The sequence below is a fragment of the Homarus americanus genome, unplaced genomic scaffold (assembly GCF_018991925.1).
Source record: "Homarus americanus isolate GMGI-L3 unplaced genomic scaffold, GMGI_Hamer_2.0 scaffold48406, whole genome shotgun sequence".
Taxonomy (NCBI): domain Eukaryota; kingdom Metazoa; phylum Arthropoda; class Malacostraca; order Decapoda; family Nephropidae; genus Homarus; species Homarus americanus.
Window position 1 is genome coordinate 1,345,319 of NW_024753828.1, and position 18,276 is coordinate 1,363,594.

Below are 18,276 nucleotides of genomic sequence, written 5' to 3' on the forward strand. Positions count from 1 at the left end.
ATTCTTCTCACATTGTTACTTATTTCGTAAGAGCCTAATAGTTAAAATACACAGTACCCAAAATCAAGCATGTAGGTTTTGTGCAACAATGTTTTTTTATGTATATAGTTTTAATAATTCCTTTACAAATTTTAGTTACTAAACTTGAATTTGTTTAACATTTTTAATTGTGCACCATTATTGAGAGAAGATAAACTAAAGGGTAAGCTTTTTTGCACTGTATTGTGTTAAAATTCAAAATTTAATACTTACCAAAGGGATTTATCTTTAATGCACTAGCAATTGGAGTTTCAATAGCATATGTGGAGCTAAAATAAGAAAAATAAGCATGTTCCATGGTATATAAAAAAAACTAAATATTTAGTTTTCTTCCCCATGTAATATTCACTCATTTGGTTTTGTTTTATTCTTAGTTTTAATTGCATCAGCTACTTTTTTAAGGGAGAGTAAACGCTTGTTTTTGTTGCTGGAAGGCCTCTCTGCTTTGCCTTGACTTTTGAGCCATGTTCTCACACTCTGTTTTCTTTGAATCGAACTGTTTCTTAAAAAAAAAAATCTTACTTTCTTCCTGCTGTAACCTCTTCTGCTTTAATATGCTTCTATACCTACTGCTGGAGAGTTTTATGTTCCTACACATCATAGGGTCCCTCTCCTGCGGGACACACACATGCCCTACAGCCCTGACCTCCTGGGAGACACACACACACATGACCTACAGCCCTGACCTCCTGTGGGAACACACACATTCCCTACAGCCCTGACCTCCTGGGGGATACACACACATGCCCTACAGCCGTGACCTCTCTTGGAATACACACACACACACACACACACACACACATGCCCTACAGCCCTGACCTCCACACACACACATGCCCTACAGCCCTGAAACACACACATGCCCTACAGCCCTGCCCTGGGGACACCATGCCCTACAGCCCTGACCTCCTGGGGGACACACACACATGCCCTACAGCCCTGACCTCCTGTGGGGGACACATACATACCCTACAGCCCTGACCTCCTGGGGGACACACACATGCCCTACAGCCCTGACCTCCTGGGGGGAACACACACATGCCCTACAGCCCTGACCTCCTGGGACACACATATGACCTACAGCCCTGACCTCCTGGGGGACACAAACACATGCCCTACAGCCCTGACCCCTGTGGGACACATGCATGCCCACATCCCTGACCTACAGCCCTGACCCCTGGGGGACACAAACATGCCCTACAGCCCTGACCCCTGGGGAACACACACATGCCCTAGGAGCCCTGACTCTGGGGGACACAAAAATGACCTAGAGCCCTGACCTCCTGGGGGATACACACACACATGCCCTACAGCCATGACCTCCTTCGGGAACACACACATGCCCTACAGCCCTGACCCCCTGGGGGACATACACACATGCCCTACAGCCCTGACCTCCTGTGGGAACACACACACATAAACTACAGCCCTGACCTCCTTTGGAACGCACACACACACACACACACACACACACACACACACACCGCACTACAGCACTGACCTCCTGAGACACACACACACACACATACCCTACAGCACTGACCTCCTGGGACACACACACATACCCTACAGCCCTGACCTCCTGGGACACACACACACACCCCAACAGTCCTGACCTCCTGGGGACACACACACACATACCCTACAGCCCTGACCTCCTGGGACACACACACACACATACCCTACAGCCCTGACTCCTGACAAACACACACACACACACACACACACACACACACACACACACATGCCCTACAACCCTGACCTCCTGGGGACACACACACATACCCGACAGCCCTGACCTCCTGGGGACACACATACATAACCTACAACCCTGACCTCCTGGGGGACACACACACATACCCCTACAGCACTGACCTCCTGGGACACACACAAACCCTACAGCCCTCCTGGGACACACACACACATACCCCACAACTCGACCTCCTGGGGACACACACATACCCTACAGCCCTGACCTCCTGGGACACACACACACACACACACACACACCCCTACAACCCTGACCTCCTGGGGACACACACATACCCTACAGCCCTGACCTCCTGGGACACACACACATACCCACAGCCCTGACCTCCTGGGACACACACACACACACAGCCCAGTCCTGACCTCCTGGGGACACACACACATACCCCGCAGCACTGACCTCCTGAGAGACACACACACACACACACACAAACCCTACAACTCTGACCTCCAGGGGACACACACACACATACCTGATAGCCCTCCTGGGACACACACACACACATACCCCTACAGCCCTGACCTCCTGGGGGACACACACACACCGACAGCCCTGACCTCCTGGGACACACACACACACACATACCCTACAGCCCTGACCTCCTGGGGATACACACATAACCTACAACCTGACCTCCTGGGGACACACACACACACACCATCCCTACATCTCTGACCTCCTGGGACACACACACACACACATAACCTACAGCCCTGACCTCCTGGGACACACACACCCTATAGCCGGACCTCCTGGGGCACACACACACATACCCCAGCCCTGACCTCCTGAGACACACACACACACACATCTACCCAGCAGCTCTGACCTCCTGAGACACACACACACACACATACCCACAGCCCTGACCTCCTGGGACACACACACACACACACACACACACACACACACACACACACACACACACACACACAACCTACAGTCCTGACCTCCTGAGACACACACACACACACATACCCCAGCCTTGACCTGAGACACACACACACACACACACACATACCCTACAGCACTGACCTCCTGAAACACACACACATACCCTACAGCCCTGACCTCCTGGGACACACACACACACACACACACACATACCCTACAGTCCTGACCTCCCGGACACACACACACACACACACAAACATGCCCTACAGTCCTGACCTCCCTGGGGACACAAACATGCCCGACAGTCCTGACCTCCCTGGGGACACAAACATGCCCTACAGCCCTGACCTCCCTGGGGACACAAACATGCCCTACAGTCCTGACCTCCCTGGGGACACAAACATGCCCTACAGTCCTGACCTCCCTGGGGACAGAAACATGCCCTACAGCCCTGACCTCCCTGGGGACACAAACATTCCCTAAAGCCCTGACCTTCCTGGGGACACACACACATACCCTACAGTCCTGACCTCCTGGGGACACACACACATATCCTGCAGTCCTGACCTCATGGGGACACACACACACCCCTACACTCCTGACCTCCTGGGGGACACACACACACACATACCCTACAGCCCTGACCTCCTGGGGGACACACACACATACCCTACACTCCTGACTTGCTGGGACACACACACACACATACCCTACAGTCCTGACCTCCTGGGGTACACACACACATACCCTACAGTCTGCCATACTCCTGACTGGAAGGCCCATGTAAATAACATAGTCAAGGCAGCCTCGTACCGTCTCTACATGCTACGACGAATTAGGTCACTTACAGTGCCGGATTTAAACCTGTGGAGGCCCATGGGCAGCCTCTTTGTGGAGGCCCCCCTCATTATAACTACCCAAGAGGGTGGGGTGGCGCTGTAAGCCCCCCGGGAAAATTTTGAAATTTGAACACTTCTTTGGAGAATTTTGAAGCCATATGCAGTTATATTGAAGAAATTAGAACATTGAGAAATTTTTAATTAACTGTATATTTATTGATAGTGTTCAAATTCCCAACACACACCCACACACAAAAGTGAGACATGACTGGAGTCATTCATGTGGTTTCAAGTCGACCAGCCCTGATATAGCTACTACCGCACATGTCAAAAAAATTCAAGAGACTTCACAGAAAAGAATATATTATTAGTTGTTACAGAGGGATGATTCTTTGCATTATTCATGAATTTCAAGGAGTAGCTAGACTAATTTCTATCACGCTTCTTGCTGAATATAGTTTTACGTGATGGAATAGATAAACATGAATTTTAAAGAATGAAAATAAAAATAATCCAAATGAATAAAAAATAAATAAAATATTGTAATATGTGGAGGCCCCTGGGCAGCTACCCACTCCTGAATCCGGCCCTGGTCACTTGAGACACCCACGCCAGAGCTGAGGACCATCTACAACGCCTTTATTCTCATCAAACCAGCGTAGGCGTCACCAGCCTGGTCGTCTTCTCTCAACTCCACCCAACAACATCAGCTAGAGAAGGTACAGAAAAGGGCCTGCAGAATCATGCTCGGCGCAGAATACTCCGGCTACACCAACGCTCTCTCCACCCTGGAAATGCCATCCCTCAGTGACCTCCACCACCAAGCACTGGAAAGGTTTGGCAGTGGACTACTGCTCCACCCTCGTCATTGCCACCTGCAGTCCCCCACCCAACTCGCTCAGTCCGCCACTACAACAAAATTCAGCCCATAAGAGCCCGCACCGATAGATATAAGAACAGCACCATCCCATCTATTGTTAAAATAATAAACAACTCCTGATTTATGTACTGTACAGCCGTGTAAATGTATTCAATGCATATTATATCATTATGTCTAAATCAAATGTAAGTCTGCATATTTTCAGCCACCAGCTGCAACTATTAATAAACCGTTTATTATTATTATTACAGTCCTGACCTCCTGGGGGACGCATGCACATACTCTACAGTCCTGACCTCCTGGGGGACACACATACAAACCCTACAGTCCTGACCTCCTGGAGGACACACACAAACATACCCTACAGTCCTGACCTCCTGGGGGTCACACACACACATACCCTACAGCCCTGACTTCCTGGGACACACACACACATACCCTACAGCCCTGAGTTCCTGGGACACACACACACATACCCTACAGTCCTGACCTCCTGGGACACACACACACACATACCCTACAGCCCTGAGTTCCTGGGACACACACACACACACACACACACACACACATACCCTACAGCCCTGACCTCCTGAGGACACACACACACCACCCTACAGCCCTGACTTCCTGGTACACACACATGCACACATACCCTACAGCCCTGACTTCCTGGAGGACACACAACATACCCTACAGCCCTGACCTCCTGGGAGACACACACACACACACATACATTGCAGCCCTGACTTCCTGGGGACACACACACATACCCTACAGCACTGACCTCCTGGGGACACACAAACACACACATACCCTATAGCCCTGACCTCCTGGGGACACACACACATACCCACAGCCCTTACCTACTAGGACACACACACACACACACACCACATTGCAGCCCTGATTTCCTGGGGACACACACACATACCCTAGCAGCCCTGACCTCCTGGGGAACACACACACACCCTACAGCCCTGACCTCCTGGGGACACACACACATGCCCTACAGCACTGACCTCCTGGGGACACACACACATGCCTTACAGCACTGACCTCCTGGGACACACACACACACCTACAGCCCACCTCCTGGGGGACACACACACACACACACACACACACACACACACACACACACACACACACACACACACACACCCTACAGCACTGATCTCTGGGGACACACATACACACACATACACTACAGCCCTGACCTCCTGGGGACACACACACACACACACAAACACACACACACCACCAGCACTGATCTCCTGAGGGACACACACACACACACACACACACATACCCTACAGCCCTGACCTCCTGGGGGACACATACACACACACACCCAACAGCACTGACCTCCACACACACACCCAACAGCACTGACCTCCTGGGGGACACACACACATAACCTACAGCCCTGGCATCCTGGGGGATACACACACATACCCTACAGCCCTGACCTCCTGGGGGACACACACACATACCCTGCAGCCCTGAACTCCTGGGGGACACAAACACACCCTACTGAGTTGCTTATACAAATATGAAATATGGCTTGGGTTATAGAATAAATTGTGATCATCAGAAAGTGTAAAATGACTATAGTAACTTAGTTATATTGAAAACTGCTTAGCCCCTCCCCAGCCAGTGGCAGTAGGGGAGGGTGTATCAAGTGTAGGGTGGAGGGGCATATTATACAGCTTCTAATAGCAGCATTGTATGACATCATTGATCTTTGGTTAATGAAATACTTAGGAATCGAAGAATGTAATGCAAATCAATTAATACTCAGCCAATGAGAAATTGAGTACTACAGTGGTCCCTCGGTTAACGAACGGTTCGATTAACGAAATTTCGGTTAACGAATTACCTCCCATAAGGATCTTTAATTCGGTTAATGACTTGCTGATGGGCAAGTCTGCCAATTCAGTAATCTGTTCTATGTTTACATTCGTTTCCAGTGGAGTAAATATCAAGAAAGTTGTGCTCTTTAATATTTTTGCATTTTTTCATTGAAATTATTGGTCATTCTGAAATTATTAGTTAACATATTGATAATATATAGCGCAGTACAGTGTTGATTTAAATAAAATAATCTTGAATTACACCTAGTGAACTTAAAATTTTATTGGTGAAATTACTGAATCAAGCATGGGTCCCCTGAAAGGTGATTTCTCCTCCATCCCCACTTTCTTCTCTTCTCCCTTCTCCTCGACCTCCACTTCTAATTCCCATCATCATCATCAACCAGGAACCTTCTACATATACACCTCAAAGTAAGTGTACTTTACTGCATTATTTTTTTAACTTTGTATGTACTTTTCGGTGAGCTGGAACTAATTACCCAATATCCTATTGAAACAATGGATTCGGTTAACGAACGACCCTCTGGAACGAATTGTGTTCATTAACCGAGGGACCACTGTATATAATGTAATGCATAAACATTTAGTGCGGCCACTATACTCAGTATACTGGCTGATCGTCCTTGCGCGGCAGACCCATCGACCCTCCCGAGAGGGTCAATTATTGTTATTTATTGTCAAACATTTCCCTCGTCATGGTCATATCCCCCATACCCCACCCCCTCATTTTTCTCAATGGATCTACATGATTCACGTGAGTCGCCTAGAACGGTGGAAAAAAATGGAGAAATAGCATCCCTGTATATAGCTATTTTCGTCACTTCTAATAAACATGAGAAAAAAAAATACACACCAATATGTTCACAACCTCCTCGCTTAAAATAGTCTGAGTCAACTTTTTAAGTACTGCTAGAAGTGGAATTTTATAAGCTTTCCAATGCAGTAACCAGATTTCTGATATGACAAATAGTTTTTGATAAAATAGCAAAAAAACTGATTCTCAAATGGCAATTTTTTTATTGATCTGTTTTGATTATTTTTGTGCTTATAATATTTTTTTTATAAATATAAATTATATTGCATCTTGTTGCCAACACTATAACAGAGAGAATGGTACTCATAAAATTTATGCAAGTCTTGTGTTTTTCTTTTTATATACACGCGAGCAGGCGTTTGACCACATCGTATGACTTATGGTACGGGTATACAGTATAGTATAATATATGAGATTAACATAAATTACAATGAATATACCATAATAACATAACCTGTATTATAGTATAATATAAAATAAACTCATAAGATCATATATATACTGTAGGTGAATGGGTTGAGAACTGTTTTGCATGATTGTCTTATAGTAAAACAAAGTACAGTGGGCCCTTAACATACGCGGGGGTTACGTAACAGAGATACCCTTGGATATTAAAAATCCGCGTATTTTTGCTGCCCCCCCTAAAAAAACCCTGGCCACCCATGTCCTTATTTACCGTATATACCTGTCTGTAGTTCGAGTATTTAAGACCAAATTATTTGGCAAAAAATTGGGGGTTGACCTCTAAACGGGTAATAGTTTCGTTAGGTTGAAAAATATTTACCAGTAACTACCAGTAAACAATGGAAACGATGCACCAACGCACCACCAGCTGTGAGTGTCGGTACAGTTGCCAGGGCAGGTCTCTTGCGTCATCATAGCAAGCCCAAAGTAGCCAAATCCATGGTATGGTAGCACAGGACAATGTAAAACATAAAGTATTCATTTATTAAAGTGTATTTATAGATACTGTACATAAATTTTTGTTCATTACATTTGAAACATCAATCTTTGTTAATTAAATTTAAAACAAAAGAAAACTACGATACCGTATTTTCATTAAAATATTACATCACAAGTATATTTTACCTTAACTGTGACTGAATGAATATATTCTCGGAAATAAATATGGAAATGTAATATTTTTGCTGGAATGACGTACATATTACAGTGGAAAGTGGGATAAAATCATGACGAAAACAATGACTTTCGCTTTCTTTCGTTGTTCAAAAGATTTTACCGTAATCGCTTTTCGAATGGTTTTCAGTTAAAAAACTGTTGTTCTCGTACTGTACTACAATAATATTCTATCCTATCATTAGCCTTATAATCCCACAACTGAAAACCATTCGAAAAGCGATTACGGTAACATCTTTTGAACGAAAGAAAGAGAAAGTCATTGCTTTCGTCACAATTTTATCCCACTTTCCACTGTAATACGTACATCATTTCAGCAAAAATATTACATTTCCATGTTCTCAGAAATAAATGGTAGTTTTGTTAAAACGTAATGTACAGTATTTAATATTAAAATGCAAAAATAGCTATAAAAACAATTGATACACCCGTAATGTACTGGCTGGCATCTCCACTCGTCCCTGCTCCCGCCAGTCACCTCCTCCCTGCTCTATCCCTCCGCCTCCTCCACATCGTCACTACTGTTGTATTACAATAATATTCTATCCTAATTCACTTGAATAAATACTACGATACCATATTTCTGAATATTTTCATTAAAATCCATCAAAATCATTTTCCTTGTCATTGCTTCAACACCAAACAGCTCTTCCCAGTCTTCTCCTTGAACAGGGCTAGAGGGTACGTGTTTTTCGAATCATTTTCAGTTAAAAAAATGTTACATCACATGTATATTTTACCAAAACTGCGCCTGAATGAATATATGCTCAGAAATAAATACAGTCAACCCTCGCTTTACGAGGTCCCACTTTACGCGTTTCCACGTTTACGCGGTACCCTGCCGAAACCGGAATGCTCACTTTCCGCGGTGTGTGTACCCTTTTACGCGGAGAGCGGCGCGAGCAGGGTGCGCACAAGGTCGCCCAGTCATCAAAACATTACCGAGTTCTTCACCCGCCACCCACCACAGCCTGCCCAAGTCAGTGATAGTGATAATGATAGTGAGGATATGGACTTATATGGACTTTGAGGGGTTTGACAAAGAGGCCCTGCAAGCCTCTGTGGTGGATAGTGATACAACTGATACAAGTGATACAGGTGAGGGCCAATAATCTGCCCTCTGCCTCGGAACCAACCCCCCATCCCCGTGTGCCCAGCCATCTTTTCTACTAATGTAAGTGTTAAAAAACCTAATATTATTGATATTTCTCTTAATTATTAATTGTGTGTGCATACCATCATAAAATTAAGAAGTTATTTTTACTACAACGTAGGTATTGTGTCTGAAAAAGTGGAGTTTGGGGGGTCGGCCCGGTCTCTATTTCAATTAATCCCATATGTTATGTTGTTCACTTTACGCGTTTCTCAATTTACTCGGGCCGCCGTGGGTTGAATTAACCGCGTAAAGTGAGGGTTCACTGTAGTTGTTTTGCTGAAACGTTATGTATTTCAATGTAAAATAGGATAAAATACATGACGAAAACAAAAGACTTTACCTAACCTTCCGATGTTCAAGAGATGTTACCCATTTTTATAATAGTTTTCGGTTAAAATACTGTTATATTACAATGATATTCTATTCATACTGTGCTTGATATAATGCATTCACGGAAATGTAATATTTTTGCTGAAATGACGTACGTATTCCAGTGGAAAGTGGGATAAAATCGTGACGAAAACAATGACTTGCTTTCTTTCGTTCAAAAGATGTTACCGTAATCGCTTTTCGAATGATTTTCAGTTAAAAAACTGTTGCATCACAAGTGAATTAGGATAGAATATTATTGTAATACAAAAGTTTTTTAACTGAAAACCATTCGAAAAGCGATTACGGTAACATCTTTTGAACGAAAGAAAGCGAAAGTCATTGCTTTCGTCACTTTCCACTGTAATACGTACGTCATTTCAGCAAAAATATTACATTTCCATATTCTCAGAAATAAATAGTAGTTTTGCTGAAACGTATTGTATTTCAATGTAAATTAGGATAAACTACATGAAAACAAAAGACTTTACCTAACCTTCCGATGTTCAAGATATATTACTCGTTTTTTTAATAGTTTTCGGTTAAAATACTGTTATACTAGTGATATTCTATTCATACTGTGCTTGATATAATACATTCACGGAAATGTAATATTTTTGCAACTACAATGCTGATGTGAACACAAGCGTGGTTACAGCGAGACTGACTGAGTGAGGGAGAGCTATGCGTGTGTGTGAGGTTGCGGGCGGTGTCCTGTGTTCGGTGCCGCGCGCGGGTTGAATGGCGCGCGATTTGAATGTACTTCAATTACTTCAATGTACAGAATATTCCTCCGGCGGGGCAATCCGCGTATTTGCAAATCCATGTATCTTATGCTAAACCCACGTATGTTATGGACTGACTGTAACACAATACTGTATTAATAATAAAATGCAATATAAAATAATAGAAAATTTATTATAAAATAAATTAATTCTGAACCGATAGAAAGAAATATCATTCTGTACTCACATCCTTCAGCGGGGTGGAAGACTTCTGGAACTTGTAGATGGACTTTGGGGGAGGAAGTGAGTGAATAAGCCCAAGTAAAATGTAAGAGTGAGAGAATGTAGGTGAGTGTGGAGTGAGTGTGTGGATGTGAATGAGTGTGTGGATGTGAATGAGAGTGTTGGAGTGTGGATGAGTGTGGGAGTGTGGAAGAGGGTGTGTGAGTAGAGAAGGAGAGGAATTCCAATGTAGCATAGCTGATAAGTGGAGTGTGGGAGGTGGAAGGTCCATGGTGACCATGGGAGGCATGTGGTGGAGTGGTGGTGGTAGACCACCTGGTTGGTGAGGAAGGGAGGTAGTGGGTAGTATGAGGCTTGCATAATGCAGGAGATACAAAGGAGATGCTTGGGATGTGGAAGTTTGTGGTGAAGAAGAGTGAGAGCGGTATGTTGTTGGTGCAGGGGGTGGTGGTAGAGGGAGTCTCTGGTGGCGAGGTGCGTGACAACATGTATGCAACCGACACAATTTCTCCCTCAGATTCATGACTTTCTTTGCAGTTATCACGATCATTTTCACTATCAGGCTCTTTCTTATCACTATCTACTTGTCCCTCACTGTCCCTAAACACAAATTCTAGAAAATCATCCTCTTTCAGACTTTTTTTTGGAGACATTGTCACTATAATGAGGTTGTATAGAATGACGCAGTAACGGCTTTTGAAAACTAAACACTTTCTCTGTAAATATGAAAAAAAATATTACATTACACAATCATCGCTTCACTTCTCTAACACTAAAAAGAAATTATTTCAGGGAGAAGGGTAAGCACTGTATTCCAGGAGTTTAGGCAGCCTGCACGGAGCTATGGAAATTTAAGTGGACACAGCTCACACTCACGGTCTGACTGCCGAGATTATATTGTGCATTTATTGTTCTGGTCTTCCCTTCCTATAGGCCTGAAGAGTTGCCAATTAGTTAATTTGATAGATCTTACTTGTTAATATGACATCGAAATTTGACACAATTCTATTGAAACTTAATTTTTGGCGAATTTTTTAAATTTTGGTGACTTGATTTGCATTACCGTGAAATTGGTCTTATCATGAATATGACGCGCATCCTGTCATCATGAGCGAGAGGGTTAAAATAAATCCACAGTAAATTATACAAAAATAGTTAACTAAAGACAAAAATAAGACACAGCATTATGCATGCTTATTTGCAAATCTTTCTATTGAAATCAATCAATAACTGATACTCAAAATTATGGCTGTCCAATCAGGAACCTCTCGGTCTAAAGATAAGCCCAGCATCAGCGTGACCTACCGAGAGAAAAGGTTCAGCCACTCTTCTCCCTATAATCTATCACAGGCATAGTGAACGTGCTGAAAATATATCCATCCAACATTATGATCACTTTCTTCCTTATCCAGACACAAGTATCGTCGACGTGGACTTATGGTCCGCAGACATAATGTTGTCTCTGCTCGCATTAGGTTAGGATACAGACCTATCTGGCAAGTATGAGGCAGGGATGACCCGCACTTCTCTTCCTGTAAATTCTGTAACTGTCCCAATGCTCACACCCTTCAACACTGTTGACAAGACTGACCCACTGTCAGGGACCTTCTACCACAAGACGAGTCACTAACCACTATACCTGTATGTCACCTTCTACTTACTCATAATAATTTAGATTTAATTCTTGTGCACTACCCACATTTGGTGGGTGCTAACAGTACTCCCATTGTCCTTAAATCATATCAATATTGTCTCCACAGCATGTCCTGCAAGACACGAGTACCAATGAATAAGTGTTAGACCACATGTCTTGTGACTAGGCTTGTGTCCCCCTGGGGTGTAATAAATTAATTAAACAATTAATAATAAGCCCAGGATGATGAAACAGACACTCACAAGCAGCAGATGCAGGTAGTGGGGTGTTAAGCTTGAGAGATAAGTCACATAATGTTGGGAATGACCTCATTAGCTCCATTCCATCCCGTGGGCATGCTAAGTAGCTACCAAGCTCCTTCAGTTGAGGAGTTTGTGGATGATTGTTGCCTCCATAGTGACTGAGTCTGACTAAGACCCACTGTGAACTGTCCCTATAATTGGGGAGTGGCTGTCGTGACATCACTTTTCGATTCTAATTAATGAGTGGCTGAATTTTATGTACCACCTAACATCTGGCAGGTGCTGGGGTGGGGGAGGGGGGCAGTGGTACTTGTGTACAAAGAAATGTATACTGTATTCCCTTTATGTGTTTGCCCTTAGGACAATTATTTCTTTTACCTGTATTGTATATATGTGTGTGTGTGTGTCTACACACACACACACATATACAGTATATACAATACAGGTAAAGGAAATTACTGTCTCTAGAACGAATGGCTCTCTCTCCCAGCTGTGAAAATTCCAGCAACTTTAAAATTACCCTCAGACATTCTTGGGTAATCCAGGGTGTCATCCGTGAATAACCGAGGACTGTGAAATAAAAATCCGCGAATTATCCGGGAGTACTGTATTCAGATTTTAGAAGTGCAACCTGTATCAATAAACAGTGCCAATACCACAGCCAAGCCACAACAAAGTCCAACAGGTCTTACCAATCAATATGCCAAATGTCTAACTCATTACCATCTAGTTCAAATCCAGGCCATTTTTCATGAGGTGTTGGTGGTACAGAGGTAATGTGTGTATCTCTCACTACTACATCATGGGTTCGAGCTCTGGCCTAAGACACATGTGGGAAGGGCATTATCCAGTGTGGCCCAACAAACATCACAGGTTTCCAACTGTATTAACACTGGACTAAAAAGTTCATAACAAAGTAACAAATGTACAGACCAACAATCTGAATGGCTAGTAAGCTGATAACTGATGAAATGATAAATCAAAACACTAATTATAACTTTGCTCTAAGGTACTGCTCTGTACTGGGTAATCATCTTTTAACTGCAACTGGTCAACAAAGTCATAGAACATAAAGGCCAACAAAATTCCTCCCATAAACTAATTCTACCATGACATTTTGTTGTGAAAAAATCTCAACAAAGACAAATGCATTTGTCCACACCTATAACATATAAATTACCTTTTAGGATATGCTAAAAAAGCTTGACAACACTGAATCATAAAACTATTACAAAACCAAAGTACAGTACTGTACATCACTCATTTTAGTTTTCTCAAGTTTGTATGACCTGAAGTAACATTTTCTCTAAGATGATGGGACAATCTAGACCCGACCCACACAGAGAGCGAGTAACTCATGGTTATGGTTCCTGGTCATGATGTATTAAGTGTGAGGAAAGAATTGCTCCATCAGATGAATAATAATGACAGTCAATTTCTAAATCTATATGTTTAAATGAATTGATTGTTTTACTAAGTTTACAAGTACAGTACTAATATGAGAGGGTATCAACACCTACCTGATGTACAGCTGCTTCCTTCTTCTGTTGAGTTTCCTTCAGTATTCTCAAGTGGGCTTTTTCTCCTCTAAATACAGCCCTGCCATTTGAGCGTTCAAAATAAACCAGAGGATAAACCCTGGCCAACATAGCTGTCATCTGTCCTACGAGGCCTCCATTACCGAGTGTTGCTCCAATGAGAGTGGGTAGTGGACCCCTGTGAGGGGCGAGACCAAGGCGTGACCACCACCGTGCTCTTCGGGTCATGTTTGTATGGAGACGCAGACAAAGGGTGGCTGGTGCCTGGTTGTCACACAAATGAAGAAAAATGTCTACATCCACATCATTTATTTAAAATTTATAAATCTTTCCTGTCTGCAAACAACTATCATCACTGTTACAGGAATTTAAAACCTGTTTTGTTTCAAGTTTAAATAAGATGAACATGCAATGCCTCAGGAAAACAAGATACAGTAATATCCCCGTTAGGTGGAATAATTGGTGAAGGGCTCTTCCGGAGACGAGTTTCCAGGTAACTTGACGACTCTCAAATCCAGAATAAATCCCACATCCCCGGAATGTTCTCGGATACAGGTGTTGACAATAATATGACGAGGTTAGGGACTTCAAAAAGCCATTGTAATGTGACAAATCGTGTATCAATATTAATAACTTATACGGAGAAAAGAGGTCCCATTCCTGAGACCCTGAAGAGCTGGAGTTAACACTCACAGCGGTTATTTTTCAGCTCATAATTACAGGCAGACATACATAATTTTTTTTTAAACTTTGTTACATACATACACAATCTTTTATAGAAAATGTGAAAAACAAACAAATAATACTAAGAATAATACTACAGTACTATTAATAATACTACTAATAATAATTATCATAAGGACAACAACATAAAGGAAAACATATTTCTTCCTGCAAGCTGTGACCTATGTTATGGTTATTATGCAACTCGTAATTTTGGGTAGATATACAGTACAATATGTATTTTTTTATATTTTTTATTTTACTCTATTACATGCACACAATCAACCATCCATACAGAAATGAGCAGAAAAAATAAAAAATAATTCTCTGACTAAGTGCAAAAATTGAAGGACCTCATGGCTCTCCTTCCTTATAGAAAAGGCAGCCAACTCTTCTACAAAGCCTTAAAGAAGGATGACTCAGAACGATGGTGATAATTATGATGAACCAGAGGAGATAAGAGATTCAAGACGATGACTAGTAGGTAATGGAAGCTCATTAGTGCTGAAAAGTATACTCTCAATTTAACGCAATCTGATATAATGAACTCTCGATTTAGCGGAAGGTATTTTTTCGTTAATTTTTGCTCGATTTAGTAAACTAGTTTGCTAAGTAGAGATTAACTCCATTAATACGCTCACACCTACGGAGACATTTCAGACACATGATACAGTATAACCTACTTCAGTCTACGGCACATGTACTAAATGTATAAAAACGATAAATTATATAAAGCAATTACCAGAAAATCTGAGAAAATGGCGAGAAAATCGCTCCAAACATTTCTGCTCTAGGCCTGGGGACAAACGTGGTATATCATTTTTTTTTCTTAGAAAAAGAATTATGTTCATTCATATTTTTATCAGATACATTCAGTCGTGATTTTTTTTTTGCTGTAAAATTAGTGAGATGTATCTTACCCTAACAAAACCTAACCTTACCTAATCTTACCTTACCTAATCTTACCTTACCTTATCTAACATAACCTAACGTTACCCTTCCTAACCTAAGAAAGCTGCAATGCACATGACAAACAATTAAGTTCTCTAGAAAAATTTCAGTATCTTTTTCTTTAAGAAATACATTTGCAGAGACAACAAACTTTTCATATTCATTTCTCCAACATATAAAGGTTAGGTTAGATGGTTATTTAGGCTTACAGTTTTTATCTTATATAATATCTCAGACTAAAGTTAGGAGATTATAATTTGCATTGCTGGAATCCTTGCAAGACAGCCAATAATTTGAATATAAACGTCATATATTTTGATCAAGAGAGAAAAATTGTTGTACATTTGCGTACAGTACTGTAGTACATTTTATGAAAAAGTTTTTCAACTGTATTTTTGGGTAGATTTACATAGATTTCTTCATTTATTTTCATCCATTTACATGCACACACCATACTAAAAGAAACGTAATAGAAATAAACGATGTTAGTGCAAAGCTGGAGGGCACATGTACTAATTTGATTACGGTACTAAAATTGTTTTGTCGAGTGCAAATTATAGCATGTTTATATTCAAATTAATCAGTATGTTACAAGAATCCCAGCTATGTTAATTATATTCACCCAGGTAATTTCACTGGGTTTTTATAAAAGAGAAGCTTAGTCACCTAAGAACTGATAAATATACACGCGTTAGACCTGGGACTGTGCCAACTGTCAAACGTACTACTGTACCTCACCTCCCCCCACGCCCCCTCGCTTGCTCCCACCCTCTCTCTCCCCCATCTGCTTGGCGCTGCTGGAATCCTTGTAAAACAGTGAATAATTATAATATAAACGTCATGTATTTTGCACAATATATATATATATATATATATATATATATATATATATATATATATATATATATATATATATATATATATATATATATATATATATATATATATATATATATATATATATATATATATACACACAGTTTTACCCCGCTTAACGCGCTTTCACTTAACGCGTTTTCGCATATACGCGGTGCCTTGCCAAAGCTGAACTTTCACTTAACGCGGGTTTTTTCCACATATACGCGGTGAGTGTCCGAGACGCTATTTTTAGATTTGCCCCACCCGCCACCCTGCCTGACTGCCTGTCTTAGCTCATAAAATTCATACAAATTACCAGGCCAGAATATAATTTACATTGCTGGAATTCTTATAATTTGGTGATCATTTTGAATATAAACATCATATATTTTGCTTTAAACTTACAATTTTTAGATAAAAATTTTTCTCTAGGTAACTATGGTATCCTTTGTCCAAAATATATGACATTTATATTCAAAATATTCCTGGTCTTACAAGGAATCCAGCAATGTCAATTATATTATCCTAACTTTAGTTTGAGGTATTATTTATTAAAATTTAGTGGTTATCCCACACATCTCCTTGGGACGGTTGGTGGGGGGTGGGGGGGAGGGAGGGACCAACCGACCATCTGTTACCGTGTGAAGAATTATTATTTTTTTTTATTAACTGAAGATATTTGTCTTAGCTCATAAAATTCATACAAATTACCCGGTCAGAATATAATTTACATTGCTGGAATTCTTATAATTTGGTGATCATTTTGAATATAAACATCATATATTTTGCTTTAAACTTACAATTTTTAGATAAAAAATTTTCTCTAGGTAACTATGGTATCTTTTGTGCAAAATATATGACATTTATATTCAAAATATTCCTGGTCTTACAAGGAATCCAGCAATGTCAATTATATTATCCTAACTTTAATCTGAGGTATTATTTAATACTAAATGTTAAAAACCCTGGAAGGGAGGATTGGTGGGGGGTGGGGGGGAGGCAAGGTGGGGTACTTTGATTGACAGATAGTGTTGTGAAGATTATTTTTTTTTTTATTAACTGAAGATATTTGTTTTAGCTCATAAAATTCATACAAATTACCTGGTCAGAATATAATTTACATTGCTGGAATTCTTATAATTTGGTGATCATTTTGAATATAAACATCATATATTTTGCTTTAAACTTACAATTTTTAGATAAAAAATTTTCTCTAGGTAACTATGTTATCTTTTGTCCAAAATATATGACATTTATATTCAAAATATTCCTGGTCTTACAAGGAATCCAGCAATGTCAATTATATTTTCCTAACTTTAGTTTGAGGTTATCCCACACATCTCCTTGGGACGGTTGGTGGGGGGTGGGGGGGGGGAGGGAGGGACCGACCGACCATCTGTTAGCCGGCTGTGTAGTGTGAGAGGGGAAGGGAGTTGAGTCCATTATTTGAATGGACATTAACTTGGCGACTGTATTTTTCTATTTCTCTTAAGTATTAATTGTGTGCATGTACCATCATAAAATTAAGATGTTATTTTTACTACAACATAGGTATGTGCCTTCAAAAAG

General features: G+C 41.4%; 1 protein-coding gene across 1 annotated transcript in view; it reads right to left on the minus strand.

Moving 5' to 3' along the window:
• The window catches only part of LOC121855480, a 179,957-nt gene that overhangs the window by 82,188 nt on the left and 79,493 nt on the right, over window positions 1-18,276 (minus strand). Inside the window, exon 8 of the mRNA XM_042350455.1 lies at window positions 14,158-14,439. Within this exon, the coding sequence (XP_042206389.1) occupies window positions 14,158-14,439 (282 nt within the window). The remainder of the gene's footprint in view (window positions 1-14,157; window positions 14,440-18,276) is intronic.